At 37.5% G+C, this 22,228-nt stretch overlaps 1 protein-coding gene across 2 annotated transcripts in view; it reads right to left on the bottom strand.

Annotated features, from left to right (window-relative positions):
* Positions 1–22,228, bottom strand: part of MEMO1 (mediator of cell motility 1) — a 29,728-nt gene that overhangs the window by 5,715 nt on the left and 1,785 nt on the right. The window contains exons 2-7 of one of the 2 annotated variants that reach the window (XM_074818315.1): positions 11,711–11,792; positions 9,418–9,486; positions 7,371–7,483; positions 5,896–6,007; positions 4,791–4,933; positions 3,546–3,622 (exon numbers count right to left, since the gene is read on the bottom strand). In XM_074818315.1, the coding sequence (XP_074674416.1) occupies positions 3,546–3,622; positions 4,791–4,933; positions 5,896–6,007; positions 7,371–7,483; positions 9,418–9,486; positions 11,711–11,792 (596 nt within the window). Of the gene's footprint in view, positions 1–3,545; positions 3,623–4,790; positions 4,934–5,895; positions 6,008–7,370; positions 7,484–9,417; positions 9,487–10,211; positions 10,352–11,710; positions 11,793–22,228 lie in introns of those variants that run through there. The other variant, XM_074818316.1, reaches the window with a different exon arrangement.

Here is a 22,228-nt window from a genome sequence, read left to right as displayed (position 1 = left end):
TAGTAAGCGTATTTCAACACACAGTTCAGCACTGTAAAACATCTAGAGCTATGCAGTTCATCCCAGCAAATGAGAACAGAGCTCCATACATCACAGATTGGAGAAAATCCATAGGAAATGGATATTAACACATATCCTACAAGCATTCCGCTGTACTGAACTTTTCAATCTTCTGGATTTAAAAATCATTGTGGCAGAGGAGCAGAGACTATCAAGCTTGTTTCTCAGTCTAAAATGGTGTTGAGGAACAAAGGAAACATTTTTGTCAAGTTGTTTTATTTTTCTAAGCAGAAGTATGAAGCTAATAATTTCCAGTATTCAAAATAACTCAGCTGGGCATGGGTTAGAACAGAGTTAAAATACATGACAAAACCCACATGATAAAAATGCAAACCATCACACAGTTCTGCAATTTATCACATGGTTATTATGGCAACACATAGAAATTGCATATCTCAGTTGACCAGACACTGTAATTGGCGTCTACAATATCCTGGCACGGTGCACTTAATATGATTAAAAGCAGTTACATTCTTAAATATCATCCCCTACAGGATCAAGTATCTACAAGCTTACCAAAAAAAAAAAAAACCCACCAAAAAAAAAAAAAACCAAAACAAAACTAAACCCCACAGTTTATTTTATACTATACTCCAATAATCTTTTGGCTGGTCAAGTTCAGGTTTGCAGTCAGTTACTTCAGCTTCTTCTTCACACTTAAAAAAAAAATAACCTAGTAGCACACTTATGGAAGTGGAAACAAACTGGTCTTAGCACTAGCCAGTCCAACTATCTTTGTATGTGTGAGTCACTTAGACTAGAAGATAAACAACGAACAGGAAAATTACTGACTGGGCACAGCAGAGAGAACAGGGAGCGGGGCACCCAGGTAGAGAGTCGTGGTCTTTCACGACGCCCAAACTAAGCAGCCATCCCCAGCTGGAACACCGTGGGAGGTGTGGCACACTGTAGCGACACCGCAGAAGCACCAAAATTCAGCAGCTCCTTAGAAGCACCTGAGAAGCTACCCATGCTGTGCAGGGCTCCTGCACAACTGCTGGCTGTTCCTGCACAGCCCTCCTCAGCACCTGCATTATCCTCCCCCTTCAGCATTCAGGGTAACAGAATCCTCCTATTGACTCAAGCTAGGCATATGGTTTCACAAATAGATACAAAATGAGCAATCTGGCAGTGAAGATTGAAGCGAGCAGTCTGCATTTTCTGGCTAGCCATAATCAAAAAATAATTACTCTTCAATGACATCTTACAGAATACTCCCCCACTTTTATTTAAAAAAAATGGTAGGTATCAGATTACAATATAGAAAGAAATTATTGCACATCAGCTGCTCAGTTATAACTCTTCATTTGAGGATTCTTCCCTAAGGTACCCCTATTAACAATGGGGCTGTTTACTCCTTTCACTGTCACTTCACAAGGTGCGTTGTGGTACCCCCAGGGTAACAGCAGTCACATTAAGAGTTACCATGGAGAAACCAATGTCCGCCCAGCAATATTTACTACTCTGCTTTTTTTTTTTTTTTTTTAATTACACTGGAGTCTAAGAGCTCTAACTTAACATCACAGCAAATAAAATTTCTCACAGTGGTTACCAGGTTAGTAAATCTTCAATGCCTGAAGCATTTAGCATTCTTTATGCACTAGCCAGGAACATCATCAGGCATCTGTACTTAAGGTCCAGTCTAAATAAGGAAGAGACCATTGTCCTCCCACAAGGGCATTTCTAAGGAAAAGCAATTTCATCTTAACACAGAATATCTTCCTGCTTACAAAGCACTCAGCCACCTGCTTTCCTAGTTAGGTCCAATAAAATTACTGAGCCAATAATAGTAGAGGTTAAAACCTCTGATGGTTTTAGTACAGTTTTGTTTCTATCTTAATGCTATTTTCTCTGTGGAGAGGCCTAGTGGTTACAACAATACAAGTTTTTTAACATGCCAAATGACATTAAAAAATGCAATAATTATCTAAGGAAACAAGAAGTAGCTGAGTGGGGCATGCAAAATTGAATAAACTCCTTCCAAAAGCTGGAGAAACATGATGGGGTGATCTCTGTGGCATTGTGGATAGCATCCCAAGTGTACCCGCAATACTGCTAAAAAGAAATTTCTGAAATTCACTGAAAGCAAAACCTACTCTGAACAGAGTTTGAATACGGAGTCATGTGTTCACATATGGCATGATATAAACAGGCAAAAAATAACCACAGTATACTGCTACACAGCATGTTTAGTTTTCCAGTTAAACTTGATTGAAAAAGTGTTTTCATGGTTATTGAACAGGAGGCATCATTTTCAATGTTACAAAAAATGTCATTTCATTTTGGCTGTATAACTACCAAAAGAAAGAGTTGGTGCAGCAATGTATTCACTAAAAGTAATTAAATACCAAAGTCAACTCTTTCTACAAGCTTTCACCACAGAAAATAGCAAGGGGAAAGTAATGTCTGCTAATGCACCTTAATCTGCTCTCTTGCAAAAACACTGAGCGCTGCAAATTCTGGGACTCTGTAGAAAAACACCTGCATTTAGAGTAACCTCTCAACTGACAGCAAGAATTATTAAAAATGGGATAAATAGAATGAAGGCAAATTATTTACTGCTTCCATTCCACTGATGAACAGTGGAAAAACAAAGAGGTTAATATGGATACACAAAGCAAAAAAACTCTGGAGATGTCTCCAGCAGGTAGGATTTATTCCTTTAAGACAATAACGTGCCCCAAATCACAACAGTTCTCTAACAGATTTTACAGAAGTTACACAAATGATCCAAACAGTTTTAAAACAAATTTTAAGATTACATATTTCCAGAAGAATTACTTCTATTCTGTGCCTTAAGTATAGTCTTGAACGTCAACACAATTTTTTCATTTAAAAAGACATCCTTGGCTCCTGTGACTGCAAAGAAAACGCAACATAATTGGCATCATGATCTTTATGTATTTAGCATTCCTTTCAGCCTTTTGCCAAACCCAGTACGGTCTACTGCTTTTCCCCACCACCTACTACAGAGTAAGGGGCAGGGAGAAGACTACTCCCAGTGAAACGGTAACTTTTGTTTTCCTGACCAGCACAATCCCTTACAGCATTTTCTCCTCAAAATGGATGTTGCTGAAACCATTAGCATAATCACAATGCTGTTTCAATACGCAGGTACCATAACTATGAAGCCTGAACTACTGCAATACTCGATTCATAGTTCTTATTGCTTTGCAAAAACATAAGAGGGTATGTGGACAGGAATTACATTACACTAGGGCATTTCAGGTAGATGAACATGCATTTATTCTCATAAATTATGCTTACTAGATTATACCCGCAATATATTGTGCTCACGTCAGTAAAATGAAGGATACTAGCTAAAAACAACTGCTAAGTTCTTATTGTGGTAAACAAAGGAAAAATATACATTTAATAAAATAGCTAATCTATAATATTTTGTTAGAGAAATTTCTAAAGTGCTCAAAGAAATGTAATGTACAGGAGAAATTTGTTAGTTAGTTCCACCAAATCTGAAAACTTACCATTTTATCTAGGTGCTCAATGGATCTATAAATTTCTCCTTGGGATTCATCATAGTAACTGTAACGGAACCTCTGACCTTGAAACAAAAATCATGTATAAAATAAAAAAGGGAAAAATCGTAGCTAAAACACTCCCTAGTACTTACTAAATAATTGAAATTATAATATTTGTAAAGTAGTAATCTTCATTTATTTTATACTTTTTAGCTCCAGTGAGGAAATTCTAGGGCAATGAAAGTAGCAGCCCTGAAGCGAAGTAAAAAATACATGATGGGCAGCTATATTCCTAAAGAAAAACCTACTATGTAGAACCGACACTGCAGTATCACGTATTAATTGCCTGTTACTGCCTTGGAATACAATTCTATAAATTAAAAGTAAAGCAACATTTCATTTCACTATCCCTCTTGACAAAGTCAACTCTGGAGTCAGGCTACTTCTGCTTGCAGAACAATACCCACAGTAAATGAAGGTTAAAAGAAAAAGTTCATGATAATTCAATGAACAGTTCTAGATGATTCATTAGCCACAACAGAACCCAGGTCATTCTTATATTCCTCCAGCTATTCCACAATTCAAAGAGAAGTAAAATATGCACTTAATTACATAAGTTGACCAAAGATGACAATGAAAAAAGGGAAGAAGGTCTGTTGTGTAACATAAAACGTATCTTTCGGAAGCAGTCCCTTTTCCAGCTACTATCACACTTAAAAGAAAAATATTGTGTTAAAGCAATACAGAAGTCAAGGCTTCTGCAGTCTATATAGCTCTGCCACCAAGATGAACTGGGATAGCTCTGGTGAATTGGCATAAATACTCCATCTGCTATCTTACCCAGCAGTAAAACATACAAAACTTATTTCCATCAGAGGGATGTTGCCATGTCCAGTGAATTTTTGGCTAATTAGTTTTGCAAGTTGCTTTGAAGTGCTTAAAAGAAGAGTAAAAACAGCAAGAAACTTCAGACACTTATTTCATTGCAACAGGAAGGAGATGCATATAAACCCATACACTTTCAGCATTTATTTCCTCCACTACACTGAAAACACATTACCACATTAATATTTTTCATCTATTGTTCCAGATTAAAAAAAGATAAATAATTTTTTAGCTTTACAAATGCATTTAAGTTTCAAAGATACATTTACCAAAAGTTAGAATGTTCAATGTTTAATAAAATACATTATTTGAAAATCACTACACAATAATCATCATACTGCTATAATGAAAAGGTGTGAAACTTACCCCAATGGCAAAAGTCAGAAGAAACCACAAAGAGGTTACTAGGATCAGCTAGGTATTTACTGAAGAGTTTTCCAAATTCCTGCTCTTTTGACTCACTCAGTGCTCCGACCAACACAGGAATAATAGTAAACTCATCCTTATGGCTTATAAGCAAAAGAAAAGAGGTTGTAATTCAAGTAACATCTGAAGTTTTTTTTCAAGGGCTTGCTAACTGAAATTGCAGAATGTTTTAAAAGGGCACTATTGAATTGAAGATACAGTTAATTTGTTAAGGTCATACTAGGAAGTTGTTTTAGAACCTGAAACTACTTTCAGAAAATAATCTCGCCCCAAAACAGTATTTATCTTTGCTGCCAAGTGAAAACACGAGGCAAACAAAAAGAAAAGACACAATGCAACTCGCGATAAAGTAAGAATGAAATTCTCCCTGTATAGATGCTGCACAAATATTGGGTAATTTTCCAACTTATATAAAAATGCTCACAAGAGCACCCGGATGTATACTGATACTCCAGGGAAAATTACAAATGCTATGGAAGAAAAGTTAAAAAAAAAAGGACGGGGGAAAAAAAAGCATCACAAATTGACAAAATTGATCACCTTTAAAGAAAAATTATTCAAAGTACTCATCTGAAATAGCAGCTGTAAACAGAACCCTGATTTCAAAATTTGAATTAAGGCTTCAAACAAATCTAAAATCCCACAGAAAACACCTATTAGTATTTGAACTTCTTCCAGAGATGCCTTGCAAAAAATGGAAAAAAAAAAAAAAAATCAGCCATTGAGAAAGATTCATGAAAGCACATCTAATATTAACTCCATTAAGCCAATATAAACACATAAACTTGTTTATAAGTGGTATGCCAATTTCATCATTCAGGTGTTTGCTCTGCTCACAGTTTCTATTACAGCAACTAATCCTAGTCTCTGACCCTCTCCTCCCCAGAATTTTTACTGGTGGGTGGGTGAGTGTGAGTATTATACACCATATAAGGTATTATATACCATAAAGGGTATTATTACTTCCTACTGCACTTAACATGCAGTTCAAACATTTAATGCACATAATGCTCAATCTTGTAGAAGAAGTAATTAGCCCTAGTACCTTTCCATGGCTTTAGCAGTATAAGGCAAATGCATTTCAATACTGTGTTCATCTTCATCTGTCTGTAGGGACATACGCTCAAACATTCCAGTCTTCCACAATTCTCCATAAACTGAAATGAATTAAAGATTAATTTGTACTACTTTTTTTGTTTTAAAAACCACCATAAAGTGCATCTTTATCAGAACAAGCCCTCTATAACAAATTACATGCCTCGAAGGGCTGTCATCATAAACCACTTGTTTTTAAATAAATTCAGGATTAAAAACATGTTCAAGTCATTAAGATACAAACATAATTGATTCAGTTTACAAAATAAATGTGTTAAATCAGTGACCTTGTTAGTATATTGAGAAAGATTTTCAGTTATGATACAAAATTTAAGTAACACAAATAAAACACATTTGAAAATATGCATGCATTTGCCCCGTCACAGAATTCTTTTCACAGACTACACCATCATACATTTAAAAAAAAAAAAATAATTGCTGATCAGCTGAGCCATTGCTGGATGTGCTATTTTTTAATACAATTTATTATTAACTGAATCATGAAATCTAGAGACAGCAAAAGCTGATTAAGTAATCCACATTTACAAGTTATCTTTTCTACTCTCAGGTGCACTTGGTGGTATGTAGAGCCATCTCTACATTTTGAAAACTCTCCACTGAATGAAGACTTTGATGTAGGGCTGTGCCTCCTTCTCCACTCCATAAAGGAGTTCTGCAGAAACCAAAATATTTGTTACCTAAGGAAATTTCTGCAGGCACTATGGAGAAAGCCTGAACTAACTTGCTTAATCACAGTCATTACGAAATAGCAGTATATCTGCACTAATTAGCCTTTCTGAAAAAGATACTATATTATTCAGGTTTAACTCAAAACACATGAAAGTCAAAATATCAAATTTATCTTCATCTCACCTTTAAACTTAGTCTGAAAAACTGGTACTTAATGGACTAACAGTTTTTAGTTCTGTAGATACTCTGCCAGTTAGAAAAGAGCCATATGCAATAATGCATCCAAATAAAAGCAGCTTTTTGTTCCTCTATTATTCCTCTATCAGAAATAAACTCAAACCAACTAAAGCACTATCTTTTCTGCAGACAGAATACTTCACAGAATAATGAAGCAGGTGTGTAATGGGCTATTATTCAAATGTAACACTTTTTAATTTTGAGATCCCTTTTAAAGATCACTTACCAAGAGGCACACACTCATAATGGAAAAGATAAACAAAGATTGAGAATTCTTTACTTGCAGGAGCGAGAGGGACATTAAGGTTATAATACAGCAATGCCTGCAACCACCAGGATCTTTCAGAAGCTAGCTTTCATTGCAATAAAAACTGATTTATTCTTGTATACCACTTAATACAATGAAGTGCCCAACAAGAGAGTCCTCAGCACTGCAGTACCACCGTTAATACTCAAGCCTCAGCAATCTTCAAGATGTAAGCTTTATCATGCACTTACTCTTTTGGTCAATTCGGAGATCATACAGAGGTGTTCTATAAATGTCCACACTGGAAAGTGCACATCGGGAAAGGGGCACGTGATGGGAAGGCCCAAGAATGAAAATTTTTCGGCTACAACAGTTAACACAAAAGCCCACAATTTAGACAACTGCAATTGTACAGAGACTTGGTTTAGATTAACAAGTTTAATAAAAACGTACAAAGTGATACTTTCTGGTGGTTACCAATACTCTGCTGTGTGTAAGACCACAGATCAATCCATGGCCTAGATCTACTCAGTACCTCAGAAATGATCATGAGATCAGTTCAATAATGCTTCCCATAGCCTTAGACCATTTAAGCAGGTTATACATCAGAGGGCACTCATCAGCTAGAAATCTGTCTGACTGGACTCATTTAGAGGCTGAATGATGTGTTACAGCCTCTTAGAACAGATTTTTGGATTATCTCCTTGGACCAACACAACCTTCAGCTACACACCACCTTCAACAACTACAGGTATGTGCCCTCAAATGAGGATTAGGGATTTATCATCTATTCAGAGCTTTTCACTTATTTACTATATTAGCCTGGCTTCAGATTTCACCAAATTCAAATTTAAGTCATCCGTAAATGCTGGCTTTATCCAGCTGTTGCATCGACAACAGGGACTTGGACTGCACATTCGTAGCTTTAGCTGATACTGCAAGCTTTCACACGTCATCATGATGTTATTTCATCAGTCCTCAGTTCCTGACTCTTGATTAGATGTTAAGGGTCTCCTGCCTCAAGACTTAAGAGAAGAAAAAAAAAACCTATAGGAAATTCAGCTTTTCAGCTTCAGGATCGTATCATCTTGTTTCTGGCACTGAACTAAAGGGGTGGGAGACATGTAAAGATTTTTTTTTTTTCCTTACATGTGGAGTGCTATACCAAGCTGTACTAAAATACTCAAACTTTTTACAGAGTTCATGAAAACAAAATATCCAAATGTGCAATAGTTCAGCTGAAAGATGAATTCGAAGCATCCCATGCGGCAAAACAGCAAATGATCCAGAAAGTTCAATCAACTCCATGTCACTGAACCTGGGGAATTTAACTTGTTCTAGAAATTTCAGAGAAACTAGTTATCTGTCACACTGTAAGTTATCTTTGCTTTGTTTACAATAGTTTAGAAAGAACCAAAACCATTGTTTTTGGAGAGCATTACAACATGTTAGCTTATAAGCAACTGATAGACATAGCCAGTTTTTATATTAACATTGCAAAATACATAGAGTAAATACTGGAGGTGTTTTAAGTTTTTGTAATTAAAAAAAATGTTTCAGTCAGCAGAACACAGAATTATATTCCTTTAACGTAAAATAACTGGATTCATATTTTCAGAGGCAGGTGCAGACTACAGTAGCATATTGTTTGTTTGTTTGGTTTTTTTCCCCCCAAACTGATGTGCTGTCAGAAACACAAGTCCATTTAAAATTATTACAAGTAACTTTCACTGACTTCAATTATTATATACACACACAGGTCACTTTCTCCACAGCAGAAGAGAATCATGGTAGCATTCAGCCCATAATCCTGCACTGAAAAACCTATGCAGAATCATGACCAAATATTTTAATATACTTTAGTATCAAAAAACCTCCCAACAAAAACGAAACCAAAAAAGAAACAAAGACACCCTGCGACCAGTAAAAAAAAAAAAAACAGCTTGGGCTTTTATAAAAGCAGTGGAACATCAAACAATAAAGTAAATTAAATGTTATTACCTGCAAAAAGAACACCTTTAACCCCTCCCTCCTAAAAAATTAGTTACCAATAATTCTCAATTTTTAAAAATACTGCTTTGCATTTTCAAATTCAACAATACTACATTATTTTTTTCTTTTGCGATGTCCAAGCAATTTGAACATTTATGACGTTAAAACAGAACGAATGCATAAAAGACTAAAAGAAGTATAAAATGAGTACTTCAAGGTGTAAGAATGTTAAAAGAACATTCAACTTCTCAGAGGATTGCAATGGCATTGTCTTACTGCTTTGTAAAGAAAAACTTTAATACTTACGTAATATTAGGATCCACTTGTTTGTAAGCATGGGCTGCACAAGATCCACAATAGGTATAGCCTGCATGGCTGCAAATCAAGGTGTACAAAATGTTAACATTAAATGTTGTTTAACATGTTAAATATGTTGATATTGTTATTGAATGTTAATGTCTTAAATATTATTTGTCCTCAATGAGCTAGAAATAGTAAGAGTGATCCAAAAATCAACTCCTGAAAGAGCTGGAGAGCACTGTTGCAGTACTGAACATATGAGAGATGTATTTGTTAAAGAACTGTCAGCGACCATTTACTTGAAAGTTAGTAAGTCTCCAGATCAAAGCACCTCTTGTCACTTGTAAAAGATACTAACAGGCAGACTACACAACTGCATATTATCAGAAGCTCATGATAACGCTAAGAATGCAGCCAGGGGACAAGGGAATAGCAAGCTGCTGGAGAAAGCTCTTCTAACCACACTCAAATAACTGAATATGACGACAGTAAAGGGGTCTGGCAAAGAGAGACTACACGTTACAGCAAATAAACAGACTAAAAATGCTCCATCATCAAAGAATACCGCAGCAATAGAATGAATGGGCACAAGTAAGGGAGTGGAACACAGCGTGGTAGCTTTTACCGCAGAGAATGCAGTATGTGCTTTATCATTTCCTATCACTCTGGCCTGGAGCCCTTCTCGACCTGTGTTCCTGTATGTGCTCCAAAAACTCATAATTATTCTGTCTGCTTGTTTCAAACATCACATCCAAATCTTAAGACCCATTCCCTTCAGGACAGTAGAAGATTCAGTTTACACCACTAAAAGCATTAATTCCAGAGAAGGTTCATTCCTCGGGCTCCCAGGCCAAGTGGTGGAGAACAGCACGCAGCCACTCAGCAGCACGTCCACAGCAGAAGGCCATGCCCACATTGCACAGCGCTGGGGCCTCATCAGCTCTGGAGATCATCAGGAGCACCTGTGACCCTAGGGCAATAGTTATCTTTTATTCTGAATCAAGTATGTGCAACAACACAACTACAGCTTTCCAGATGGTCTTTTTATGCAATGATACTGAGAATGATACATGCTGCAAGTCCTGGGACGTACAGGATGTTTGAAGATACAAGTTCCCCACTGACAGCATTGGAGAATTTTATATTTATTTATACATATGTATGTTCGCATGCATGTATATTCATCCACAGAGTGATACCTGCAGCAAGTTATCCTCAAAATTACCTAGGGGTTCTACTTCAGTGTCATTTACCTCACTCATTCTAAAGAGCTCAGAAAGGTACTAACATAAATGCTAAGGGGATAAACAGGAGACCAAGACCTAGTGAACCGGTTGGCAAGGTATGTTATTCAACAATGTCAAATGAGCCTTCTGAAAGGTTGCCTCTGCTATAGGCTTCTTCAGTCTTTCAGAAAAATATTATTAGCCATATCTCACTTTACAGATGGTAAAACAAAGGCACAGTTAATGATGCAATTTGGTGAGACCATGGGAAGACCTCCAGCAATTCTGCAAAACAACTCAGGTTACCTAATCTGGAGCTGAAAGGCCTCTTTGCTGACACAGCTGCGAGAAAGACTAAGGCAGATTTCGGACAATTCCTTCTGCATATGCAATACTATTATGGAATACTTCAAACATTATGTCAACACTCTGTTAGCACAGGAAAAATGTCATATTTAAGGTGCTTTTCCCAGTGTTTCCTTCCAACTCATAATAAACTGGAATGACCAACATACTTTTTCTTATTATATGTCTCAACTATCTTCATGAAATTTAATTCTACCTAAATAGTTTAGATGATCCCTATTTCTGCTGTGGACAAAAAAAACTCAAACAAAACCAAACTAAAATAACAAAAGTAAACCATTTTGTATAGCTGAATAGTGTTTCATTTCTTTTCGTTTTAAGCTTTGCTAAATTTTGATTTGGGGGGTGGTGCTGGAGTTTTGTTTGTGTGTTTTGTTTTGTTTTTTTAAATGGGTGTAGCTGTTCTATACTAGAAGTGCATTGAAAGAGCTGTCACCTTAGACCACCACTACACTAACAAACCTCTTATCTGTCTTACTGGATCACAAGTGAATGTTAAATCTGCAGTCCATCAGCAAAAGGAAACTAATATACCAAAATGTGCACAGATTTCTTCCATTCTATGCCATATTCAAAATACTTATTTAGAAACCACACAACATTCCTTTCAGCTAAATACTAGCTTTCACCAGTTTTCAAAATCACTCAAAATAAAGACGCATTTAAGCAATCAAGTATTATATGTACTAAAGAGATTTCACACTTACGGTGCAATAATGGCTCTAGCAGGTCTTTTTGTGGACTGTACTTGAGAAAGCCAACCTTCTAGTTGTGCATTCAGCTGGGGTCCTATAAAGAGAGAAGGAAATACTGAAGCTATAAAAGAATCTAAAATACCTCAAGAAATAACAAATAAAGTCCAAAAGTGCAATAGATTTAAAATAATCTTAAACATAAAAGTCTGTGTTTAAATCTCAAAAAAAAAAAAGTCAACCGTCTGTAATGTTGAAGATTACAGTAGGAAAGTGTCAACCTAGTCCAGAAGTTCATTTATTGCACATCCAAACATACACTTATTGTTTCTTGCTCTGTGGACTTATGCACATACAATTTCATCATTAGAAAAGATGGTTGCTGATCTCAAAAGAGAGGCTAACAGATCACTGATTCCTCTAGTAATCAGATTTGCAGAATTCAGAAGTAAAAAGTTACGACAACCTACACCAAGAGAGCCTCATATGGGAAGATGATATAATATAAAGACCTTACATACTGACACTATAGCCAACGGCTATGGTATTTAGTCCTTTATTGTTATCAAGCAAGCATAAGAGCAGAACACAAAGCACACTGTAACCTGGAAAAACTGTAAATACGGAGGGAAAAGATAAAAGTGAGAAGACACCATGCTTATACTAATGCCTTAACAACTTCTGATTAAGCAACTTATATCACAAGTACATATACATCTTGACAACATTTAACTTTGACAATTGGTCAATCCAATATGTAACTTTACTAAATTCTGTACCTCAACAAGTGGCAAATATTCTCAATTAGCTGACTAACTTTATCAGTGATAAAAAAAATGCTTTCTAGAAATACAAAATTAAGAACACCCATGTATTTTGGTTATTTCCCATCCCAAAGAAAACTTTTGATGTAAAGCTATTCCTGAAGAAGCAAGTCTGGCAAACAGAGTACAACGTTCTTTATATTAAAGAACACAAAACAAACTTTCAAGAAAAATTCATTCAGATGCTATCGTTACAAGTAACATATCATTAAAAAAGAGAAAAATAGATGCACTTTTTTCAGCTGACACTATGTTTTTGACAGAACTGTATGTCAGCAGAGTTTATCTGTAAAGTATGGTGCAGTAAGCCTCTTTTCTTCTACCACGCATGTTGTAAATTTTTGTATCTTCCTCATGCAGGTGTAAAACCACCAACTGCCAGGAAAAGTCAAAACCAAATTAAATACCTGAAACTATTTCATAGCTATGCTCCAAACAACCCAGATGTCAATCTGACAGTTCTCCAAAAAGCTGACAAGAACTACAGAGAACCGGAGCAAAGATGTCAACTTTTGCAGAATCCAATCAGTCACACACGAGTGATAGCCAAAAAGCTCTCTAGAAAACCTGGGGGATGGGGGCGTCAAAGCCACCATTTTTATACAAAACTTAAATTCGTATGTTTCCTGAAAAAAAGGATGACTTCTGTGGTTGTAAAGAACCCTACCTTCTTATATGAAGGTGGTGAACTAGTGCAATGCAGTTTCCCTGAGTCTACAATCACCTTGAGTGCCTTAGCTGCTGTCTGCAGCTCTAACAAGGCAGAAGTGTGACACTGATTAGCCACTGTCACTCCTGTAATACAGCGACTTTGTGAAATGGTGAAATTGTAACAAAAAAAAACCCAAAAAACACACACCAATTTTGTTCTGCTGCTTCTGTTGCTTGGGGAAATTACAAACGGCAGAGACATGCAGTAGAGATAAGGATAATGACATCTTAGAAAATGGCGGCTGTTGGGAAAGCCAAGTAAAAATAAATAGATCTCTATTTCCATCCTCTTTCTAACGTACTAGGCGACTAACAAAAATGTATTCTAATACAGTCTTACAACTTTCATTTTTTATATACTTCAGAGTGAAGACACAAATCACTTCAAAAAAATTGACTTCCTAACTCTCCCGAAGTATGTAAAAGGATTAAGTATTTTCTAAATGAAGCTCTCTAGGAGAGCAGATTTTTTTTTTTTTTTTTCCAAACACCTATTACCCAGAGCATGACACAAAACATGACTCTACCTCCCCTGACCCCTTCTCCTCAAAGATGATCCACAGGCAGCACAACAGCAGAAGGGCCAGAATCTCTCAAGCAAAGCGAGACAGCCTTGGGACTCTCTTCTCCAACAAGGCACAGTGCTTGGCCTTCCTCCATCCCTTCTTTAGCAATGTGTTTGATTAAGAAGGTGGTTAAGGCGATTTGTCTTTGGTTAAGACAAATCGGGTAACTTGCTGAACAGTTTAAGACAAAGTTCAGAATCTCTGGTAATTTCCTGAAAATTCCATATGACTGTTCAAATCTGGCCAAAACTTCTGATCTTACAATGTAGTAGCAGATTAAGACACCCAGGTTTGCTTAGTCTGCTATTACAGACACACACTCTGACAAAGTAACATTTTTTTCCTAGAGGCAGTAAAATAACAGATCTGTACGACCCAAGGGATGAAACTTCTGCCAGTGCTTACTTAAGGACCAGATAACACAACTGGTTTCAGATTTTTTTCCCTTTAATGCAACTACAAGGTGCCTTTTTAAATCATTAACTCTGACTTAATGTAAATTTCCATTTCAACTGATTCTTATTTGTACTATTTTAATAAACATGTAAATCTCTTTCTCCAAAGGACTAACAGAAAGAAAGAATGAATGGAGAGTACAACATATCCACTTGACCTTTTAGCTAAAGTAAAAAAACCAAATAAAAAAATAATCAAACAGCACCCATGTGAACTGACTGGAATATAGCCTACCTGCAGCTTCCTATGCTTAATACTTTAAGGGGGATATTCTAAAACTGTAATTTTCTTGTTATCAAATTAGCATAAACTTTTTGTTGAAGTGTTTAGAGAAATTTTTCTTACAGTTTCTCAGACATGACAATGCTTAAGGCCGAAGTCAAAATATTTGAATTGGAGATACAAAATATAAATAAACCCACATTATCACAGTAGATACACTCTGTCATATGGAATGGTGTTATAGGAGATGAGAAGCTTCTTCATGAAGAGCTCCAAAAGTAAGTTCTGTTCATATGTAAGTTAAGGTAAACTGAAAGAAAGTCTTTGCAAATAGTCACTGAGATAATGGCAGTAAATATTCATCTCCTAAACCAACAAGCATGGGTAAGGAATAGCTCCTCCCACAGTGGTGGCAAGTAGGAGAGGTCCCTGCTCCTCCAGCCACAGGTGGAAAGCCCAGCTTGAGAAAGTTGGCAGGATGAGCACAACAGGGTTTTTAAGGCTAGCCCAGACAGAAGGACAGAAAGCTTTATGGTTGCAACAATCAATACACTTTAATACTGTAAGATCAGACCTTTTATTGATTAAAGGAAGATTAAGTGCCAAAATATGAGCTTCACAGAAGCACATAACATTAAGATCTGCATTTCAATCCTATGAAGTAAGGTATAAATATAGGTATGTAACTAAAGAATGTTGACGTTATCTATGGATATTTCACATCCTGTTTTGTTTTGGAAACCTGCAGAAGTTATGCCAAATTAAAAATAATTGCAAGCACAGACCAAGTCTCCCCCAAACAAATTTATGGATACACCTATAGGCAGCATTTATTCAAATATCTTGCCTAAAAGGATAAATTATTTTTACAGTCATTATCCCCTCACAAAGCACTACAGTTAGTAAGAAGAAAGCCTTCCACATTAAATCCATGTCAGTGTTACCCAATGAATAATAACGTAAAGACATCTGGTAGTCACATGCTTAGGTTCATCACCTCAATTTACAGCTGTCGTGGTCCAGGCTTTGTGGGTTAAGCCAAACCAGCACATTCTTTCCACAGCCAAGCTCACCTCATGCCATGAGGCTGAAGTGTTTGTACGCCAAGTGACAACATAATATATTTGGAACTTGCTCCTGTCCCAGCAGCCACCGTTACTAGTGCAAAATCCACTTTTCAGATCGGTAGGGAAGATGCAGTACTTGCTCTGAATCCTGTCTCAGTGAATTTTTTTTTTTTACTGGAAGAGCATAAGCCTCAACCCAAATTCAGAGCAGCACCAGGGAAAACTGCTTAGGTCTCCCTTGGTCACACATGTACAGCACTTGCAGCAATGCAAGTAATACTGGAGCACAATGACAGTAATACTACAGTTGCCAGCTTTCACACTTCTACTTGACAGCTTTTACTTGCCTAAGCATGTCTCCTACCCTATAGGAGCCAACATTTTTTTCTGAGCCTTACTCCTTTTATCTTTTAACTATCTTTACCCATTGATGAAGTAGTCTACACATCGAAAATACTTGTAATAAGTATTACAGCATATGTACTAAGAAGTAAGAAAGTCTTTATTCTTGTAGGGTGTTAGAAAAGTCAAGGTAAGCAACAGTGAAACCTTGGGGGCTGGCACACAATTAAATTAGTTTAGTAACTGGAAACAAGGGAACTCCTCTCTCCACAACTTTGAAGGTGAATCCAAAACATTTCATTCAATTGTCCTGAAACATGGCAGAGGACTAACTAGTTTCTCTTCTTAGTTAAAACTGCAGCAAGTATAAAGATTGTTTTAAAGCACACACACCCCACTTGAAAAAAATCTGTTTCTCATTGCCACAAAAGCCAAATCCTTGAATGAAGAACAAGTTTTATCTATGCAGAGACTAGGATTTGCTGGGAATAGACGATGATTTCCAACAACTCATGCTGATGGGCACATTCTCTACTGCTAGCATATACTCTCTTCCAATACTGAATATTGATGAAATGGTGAAATCAGCCTGTAAGTGAGGCAGAAATTTACTTATGCAAACTATAGGACTGGGGGGAAAAAAAAAAATCAGATACAAATAAAGACTACACTGATGCTACATAAGCTCCTATTATACAGATTGTAAGATGAACATAAAACAGCAGGTAACGCTTGAATGGGGGAAAATAAAAAACCGAAGCCACAACAGAAACATTGAAATCTGCTTTGGTGGCAGTTCTCACTTGCATGTTCCAGTTATCTAGTATTCCACTAGCTCTTTAATTTCCTTACTGAAAGTTATTAGAAAATAAATAATCTATAATGCCACTCTAAGAATATCAACCAACATGCACCTACCTAGCTTTACAAAATACCTTAGCAGTTAGGTCATTCAGAGATTCGAACAAATGACCTTCTGTTTTATAGCTCCGAGAAAGTGATTTTGGCTCTCATACATGCTAAATGTAGCCTGAATTTGTGAAAGTATTCACTAAGTGGTACTTGCAGGCCTATTTTAATAATACCAGGACGGCACCAAATGTAAAGCTGTTTTTCAGTTCCAGTTGTACAGTAAAAGCTGAATCTACATTCTTTACTTGGAGTATCTTGATTCTGACTAAGTGATTCAGCTAAAAATAATAGCCAGCAAATTGTATTTTAAATTATTCCAGTATACTTTTACAGTATACAATGTTAAATAATACAGCCTGCATATAAATACTGTGTTCTATAATTCATAAATGAGCCAGCAATAACACAGCCACTTTCCCCATAAAATGTCTAAAAAAGATAGAAGACTAAAGGGCAAGAAACATTACATTTACTACTTAACATTGCAAAGCAAATACTTTCTAAATTTGCAAGATGCTATGATTAGTTGTTCACAGATTGGAAGGTAAGAACTTACCCTAATAGCTGTATTTGCAATGCTCCAGCTAACGTCACAACATTAAGATTTCATGATCAGTACATTAATTATCCTGCTACTGCAGAAAGCTCCTTTCACTACCACACAGATCAGGTCAAAACTTTCTCTCATTTCCGTGACCCTCACACACTTTTTACATTTTTCCTGGATCCATTTGTCTGTGACCATCTACAAACACCACGGTGATTCATTACTTGTATATCACATTTATGAATGAGCTGTGATAAGGTATTCCAATTCTGAAGAACATCTTGGCACACCAGAGTTAAGCACTTTCATAAAAAGACTCTTTTATGATACAGCGACCATCTTCCTCAACTCCTCGTCTGCATTCATAGTCTAACAACACACAAGGTTGCACACATTATTTCCTTCTAGCCACTTCAGCTGCTGCAGAGACTCAGATCCAACACACTACAGAGAAGGGTTTCTGCTCTAAGGTAGGATGCAGCCACTCTGAGGGCCAGTGAAAGGCATCCCAGCAGCAGTGTTTGCCCTCAGACACCGTGGGCAGCAGGCGTGGTGAACAGATTACACATATTCAGCAACACCATGGCAGAGCAGAAACAGCTGTAACTGATGTACACACTTTCTCTGATGCTGATGAGAAGTTCCAGCTCATGCCAACAAGCACACAAATGCTGAGATTACATCACTATTCATTAAAATGATCACTTTCATGTCACTCTCCAGGGCCCTCAAGCCCCAGAAGGTGCAAGTGAGAAAAGCTGTACTATCTCAGAATCACACTGCTATTGCATGTTGAAGCTGGCTACCTCAAAGAACTATTAACAGAGAGTTAGTGGGTTTTGGCATCAGAAAAATCAGTATTTGGTACAAAGGCAGTAAAAAAAACATAAATGCAGATCTTATTGGGGATTCCAGAGGAATAGAGGAGGCTGCAAACATGCTGAAATAGTGGCCAACTTTGAGAGAAACATCATTTTGAAACAGATCATTCATGGCACACAACTGCCTTTTCATTTATTTTCTGATCTGTGGAAGTTCTTCTAAGTATTACCCTTTCCAGCTGACCTAGACACCATTACGCAGACCTCAGCCCAACAGACAAGGTCTGAACACCCCTGGCTGCATGACAGCCAGTTATTCGGAGGTTCTGGTGTTTCTTGTCCAAACAAGTTAGAAGCTTAATCCTTACAAATGCTAGCAACAAGATGTCAGTGTCTACCTCCTTTGGGGTTCTCTTACAAGCCAGGGCAACAGAAAACCAACTCTGAACAAAAGAGTACCACAAAATTTAAAGTCTCTTCAAACATTTATGTGGAGACAGACCATTTACTTGGCCTATCATAAAAAACAGCTCTGAAGACAATAAGCGCAATGTCCTTTCAAGTCAGCGCAGCAATTACTCTGCCAACTCACATTTGCATCAATAAGCATATAGAAATTAAGGTTCTCCTAGTTCAAACGACTTGGCACAGGCTACCAGAAAGCACACCTCTGACCACTGTGGCTTAGTCAAGGAAAACAGAGATAGAAGCCACACCTAATACAATGACAAACTCGCTTCGCAGGACAAGTTTTTAGATCATGTGGTATTGCTATTCACACACACTCTCAATGCAATTTTACTCCTGTGATTTGGAATAGCTTAATAAAAATCTTTGTGTTTTGTCTGTATCAGCATGCCACTGACTGGGGAAAAGTTGAGACAAGAAGTCTTATCAAACGTGTTAATGAAGAGTGGTACAGTATTCAATTAGCACTTCCAGAAGCCAGGCAAGGCAGGCCAGCTGCCAGTGAATAAGGCATGTTAAGCGCCCTAATGTGTGACATCTTACTTGCAATGGCATGCTATACAGGAGAAGAGATGCACATACGCTAATATTTATTGCCATTTCAGGAATGTATGGATTGATTCCCCACCGAACTGCCCAGCACTTACAGAATCTACTCACATGGAGGAGTAAATCAGGAGAGAGCATCCACACCCCATCCTGCAAATAGTCTGTGCTCGGGATAGCCTGTCATTCCTGTTATATTTCAGATGCTTCTTTTGTATCTAGGAATGTATCTATCGTGCATTCAGTCACGGAAAATTATGCCATTTTTGTTTCAGGTTGTCCTTAATGTTCCTCTTCCCCCTACTGGTCAAAATCAATTTCTCAAGAGGTCTGGATGCTAGGTGGTTGAATTAACCCAGCAGGAGAGGGACTTTTTTCCAAAAATAAATCAGAGTGTAATATTTTTCACCACACAACAGTGACACTTTTTTTTTTTAAAAACAATCTACATGACAGCAGTGCAACAAGGTGATACTTTTATTTACATGGTATGCCTCTATCTCATTTTTGCAAGTGTTTTTAGCGGCCACCATGCACCAGACTGCTAGTCTACAGAAGCAATGGCATGGCACATACCATTTTAAACTTTTTTAAAAGCAGACATATAGATCAAGGTCTGCAAGTAAAAAAACAGGTTATTTAGACCAGTGGCCTACTATTAGCAATGGTCATAGCACTATTTCAGTTTGGAAGCTCAGTTGTAAAGCTTCCCATATTCAGTGCTGCTCCTAAGTAGGAGAAGGAACAACTAACCAAAGTGACTTCATTGTTAGTTTGCTGCCAGACAAATGCTCCACTGGTCCACATCTAAAGTCCAATAAGATGCTACACGGACTCACGTGGAACGAATGTGAACTTCCCCACACCAAAGATTCTAGAGGAGAAGACATGATGATAATTTTGGTCAAATTTTTCATACTCAACCACACAAACTTAAGGAACTTGCTTTTTAAACTTTTCTTTAGAACAGCACATTATGGATGAAGAACACATGGGAGGTTAAATGCTAACACCTCCATGAAGCCCATCGTCCCCTTCTGCCCCTCTTCTCAGCTTCATTGAGTAGGAAGCAGCAAGCTTGCTGCCTGGGACCTCACCTTCCTTCCACTAACAACAAAGTTGTTTATAGTTAGATGTGAACATGTCTGGATGAGTGTAATTGCATAGCCATTTTCACCTGCTCTAAAACATTAATTAGCATCACACAATTAGGTGATGTATTCACACTAGAATGTAGTGCATGTTTATATTTTCCAAGGCAGAACCTAAGCAGTGCATATCCCACAGCTGGAGAAAATAGGGGAGCGAGGGTCTACTTTCAGCTGAAGCAATTGCTGACCCCTAGAAATGAGCAGTCTCTAAAGACAAGAGGTGACGTTTCTACTAAACCTTCTTATATACATTACACTGACCCTCCATGAAGAGTAGTAGCTCCCTCTTACTTGGTTATGGCTTCACCTCTGATATTACTTCCACTCCTGGAGCATAGAGGAGCCAGCTAACCCAGTTTTAGAATAAAATGTGGCCACAAAAGCTAGTTTGCATGGATTCTGGATCCATTGTTTGTCCTCTTCTCCCTCAGCTGACTTCGGCCCTTCTTCCCCAGGGCTGACTTCTACAGCCAGATCTTGCAGATACCATTTTTTTAGCCACCCGCTCCAGGACACCATGCATCATCCTAGATGTTTTGTTGACATTTTACCCTCAGGTACTAGGCACCTGGGGATAGACTGCCACTTAAAAACCTCATCCTCACATAGCCTCTTCAGAATGCTTTCAGACATAATGATCTTGAACACATCCTTCAAAAATCATGTTTCTCATTACCCTTTCAGACAGGGTCATCTTAATTTTGGAGCAGGGTGAGGGTTTCCAGGGCATCTGTTTGCCCCATGCAATCAAACTCAGATCTGTAGAAAGAGAGCTGTTTTCAGGAAACTGGAAGCTTAAATGCTAACCAGTTTATATATAACCCAGCAAATCGTTTCTGGGCTGAGACGGCAAGCACAAAGAGTAGGTAGGAGGACCTGACAACACAATCCCCGGAGAATCGCGAGAACACACTGAAGAACTATCACAATTCAAACTCTAATTCCTGCCTCAGCTCCACCCTTTAAACTATGCAGGTTGAAACCATGTGGTAAAATTCAGACTTTCTTCAAGTAGTATAAATGAGGAAACAAGCCTATGTTACAAGTTTGAAATAGCAGCTGACGTGAGTTTGACCTAAAATACAGGAAGATTTTAAGTTAAGTCTACGATGAACACATACCCTCTTGGTCCCCAGTTGTTTGCTCTTGAGTTTTCATGGATCCTCCTAAATGGCACACAAAAATGAGCTTCCAAGCGACAAAAACCAGGTAGTCCCTGTCTTGCTGAACAGGGAGAATTCCTACCCTCACATACTATGTAAACAGCACAAGATAGTTCTATAAGAGACATAGATAATGCTCTTTTGTTTAAGGAAAATCCTACAAAGGAAGACAAAACACACTTCCCAAAACTCCAGCCTATGCAACACCAACCACTTCCCCCCACCATACACACTGTAACAGTTACAATTTAACTTTTCAAAAGTACAGTCACCATAACTTGTTACAACATGATTCAGTTTGGGTTTTTTTTCATACAGTTTAAGTGTCTGGGCAACCATCCCACACCTCCTCAATAAGCAATAACCAGAGGGCTACCCAAAAGCAACAGGAGCAACACGCTTTTGGATGTCCTATTACAGAGAAGTAGTACTGGCCAAACTAGTCACACAGACTTAGCAGGGTATAGTCTAACAAAATTATGCATTTAATTTTTATAGAAAAGAGAACATCTATGCCTCTTAATTATGAAAAAAAATATTCCTATTTGCAAGTATTCAGCAGTAACTTAGTATGAAGTCCAATATCAAACAAACTACAAAATTTAAGTGTAAGGTCATCTAGCCATTCCACATCGCAAATTAATTTTCTGCCTTATTCATAAATGAAAATATAAATAGCACAAGCAAGCTGGGAAGTGTTACCACCAAGCTTCAATGTTTTGATGGCTTGCATGTGT

This window comes from Strix aluco, chromosome 3 (genome assembly GCF_031877795.1).
Source record: "Strix aluco isolate bStrAlu1 chromosome 3, bStrAlu1.hap1, whole genome shotgun sequence".
In the NCBI taxonomy this organism is placed as follows: domain Eukaryota; kingdom Metazoa; phylum Chordata; class Aves; order Strigiformes; family Strigidae; genus Strix; species Strix aluco.
The sequence above is the reverse complement of the archived record's forward strand: the minus strand, read 5'-3'. Positions and strand labels throughout refer to the sequence as shown.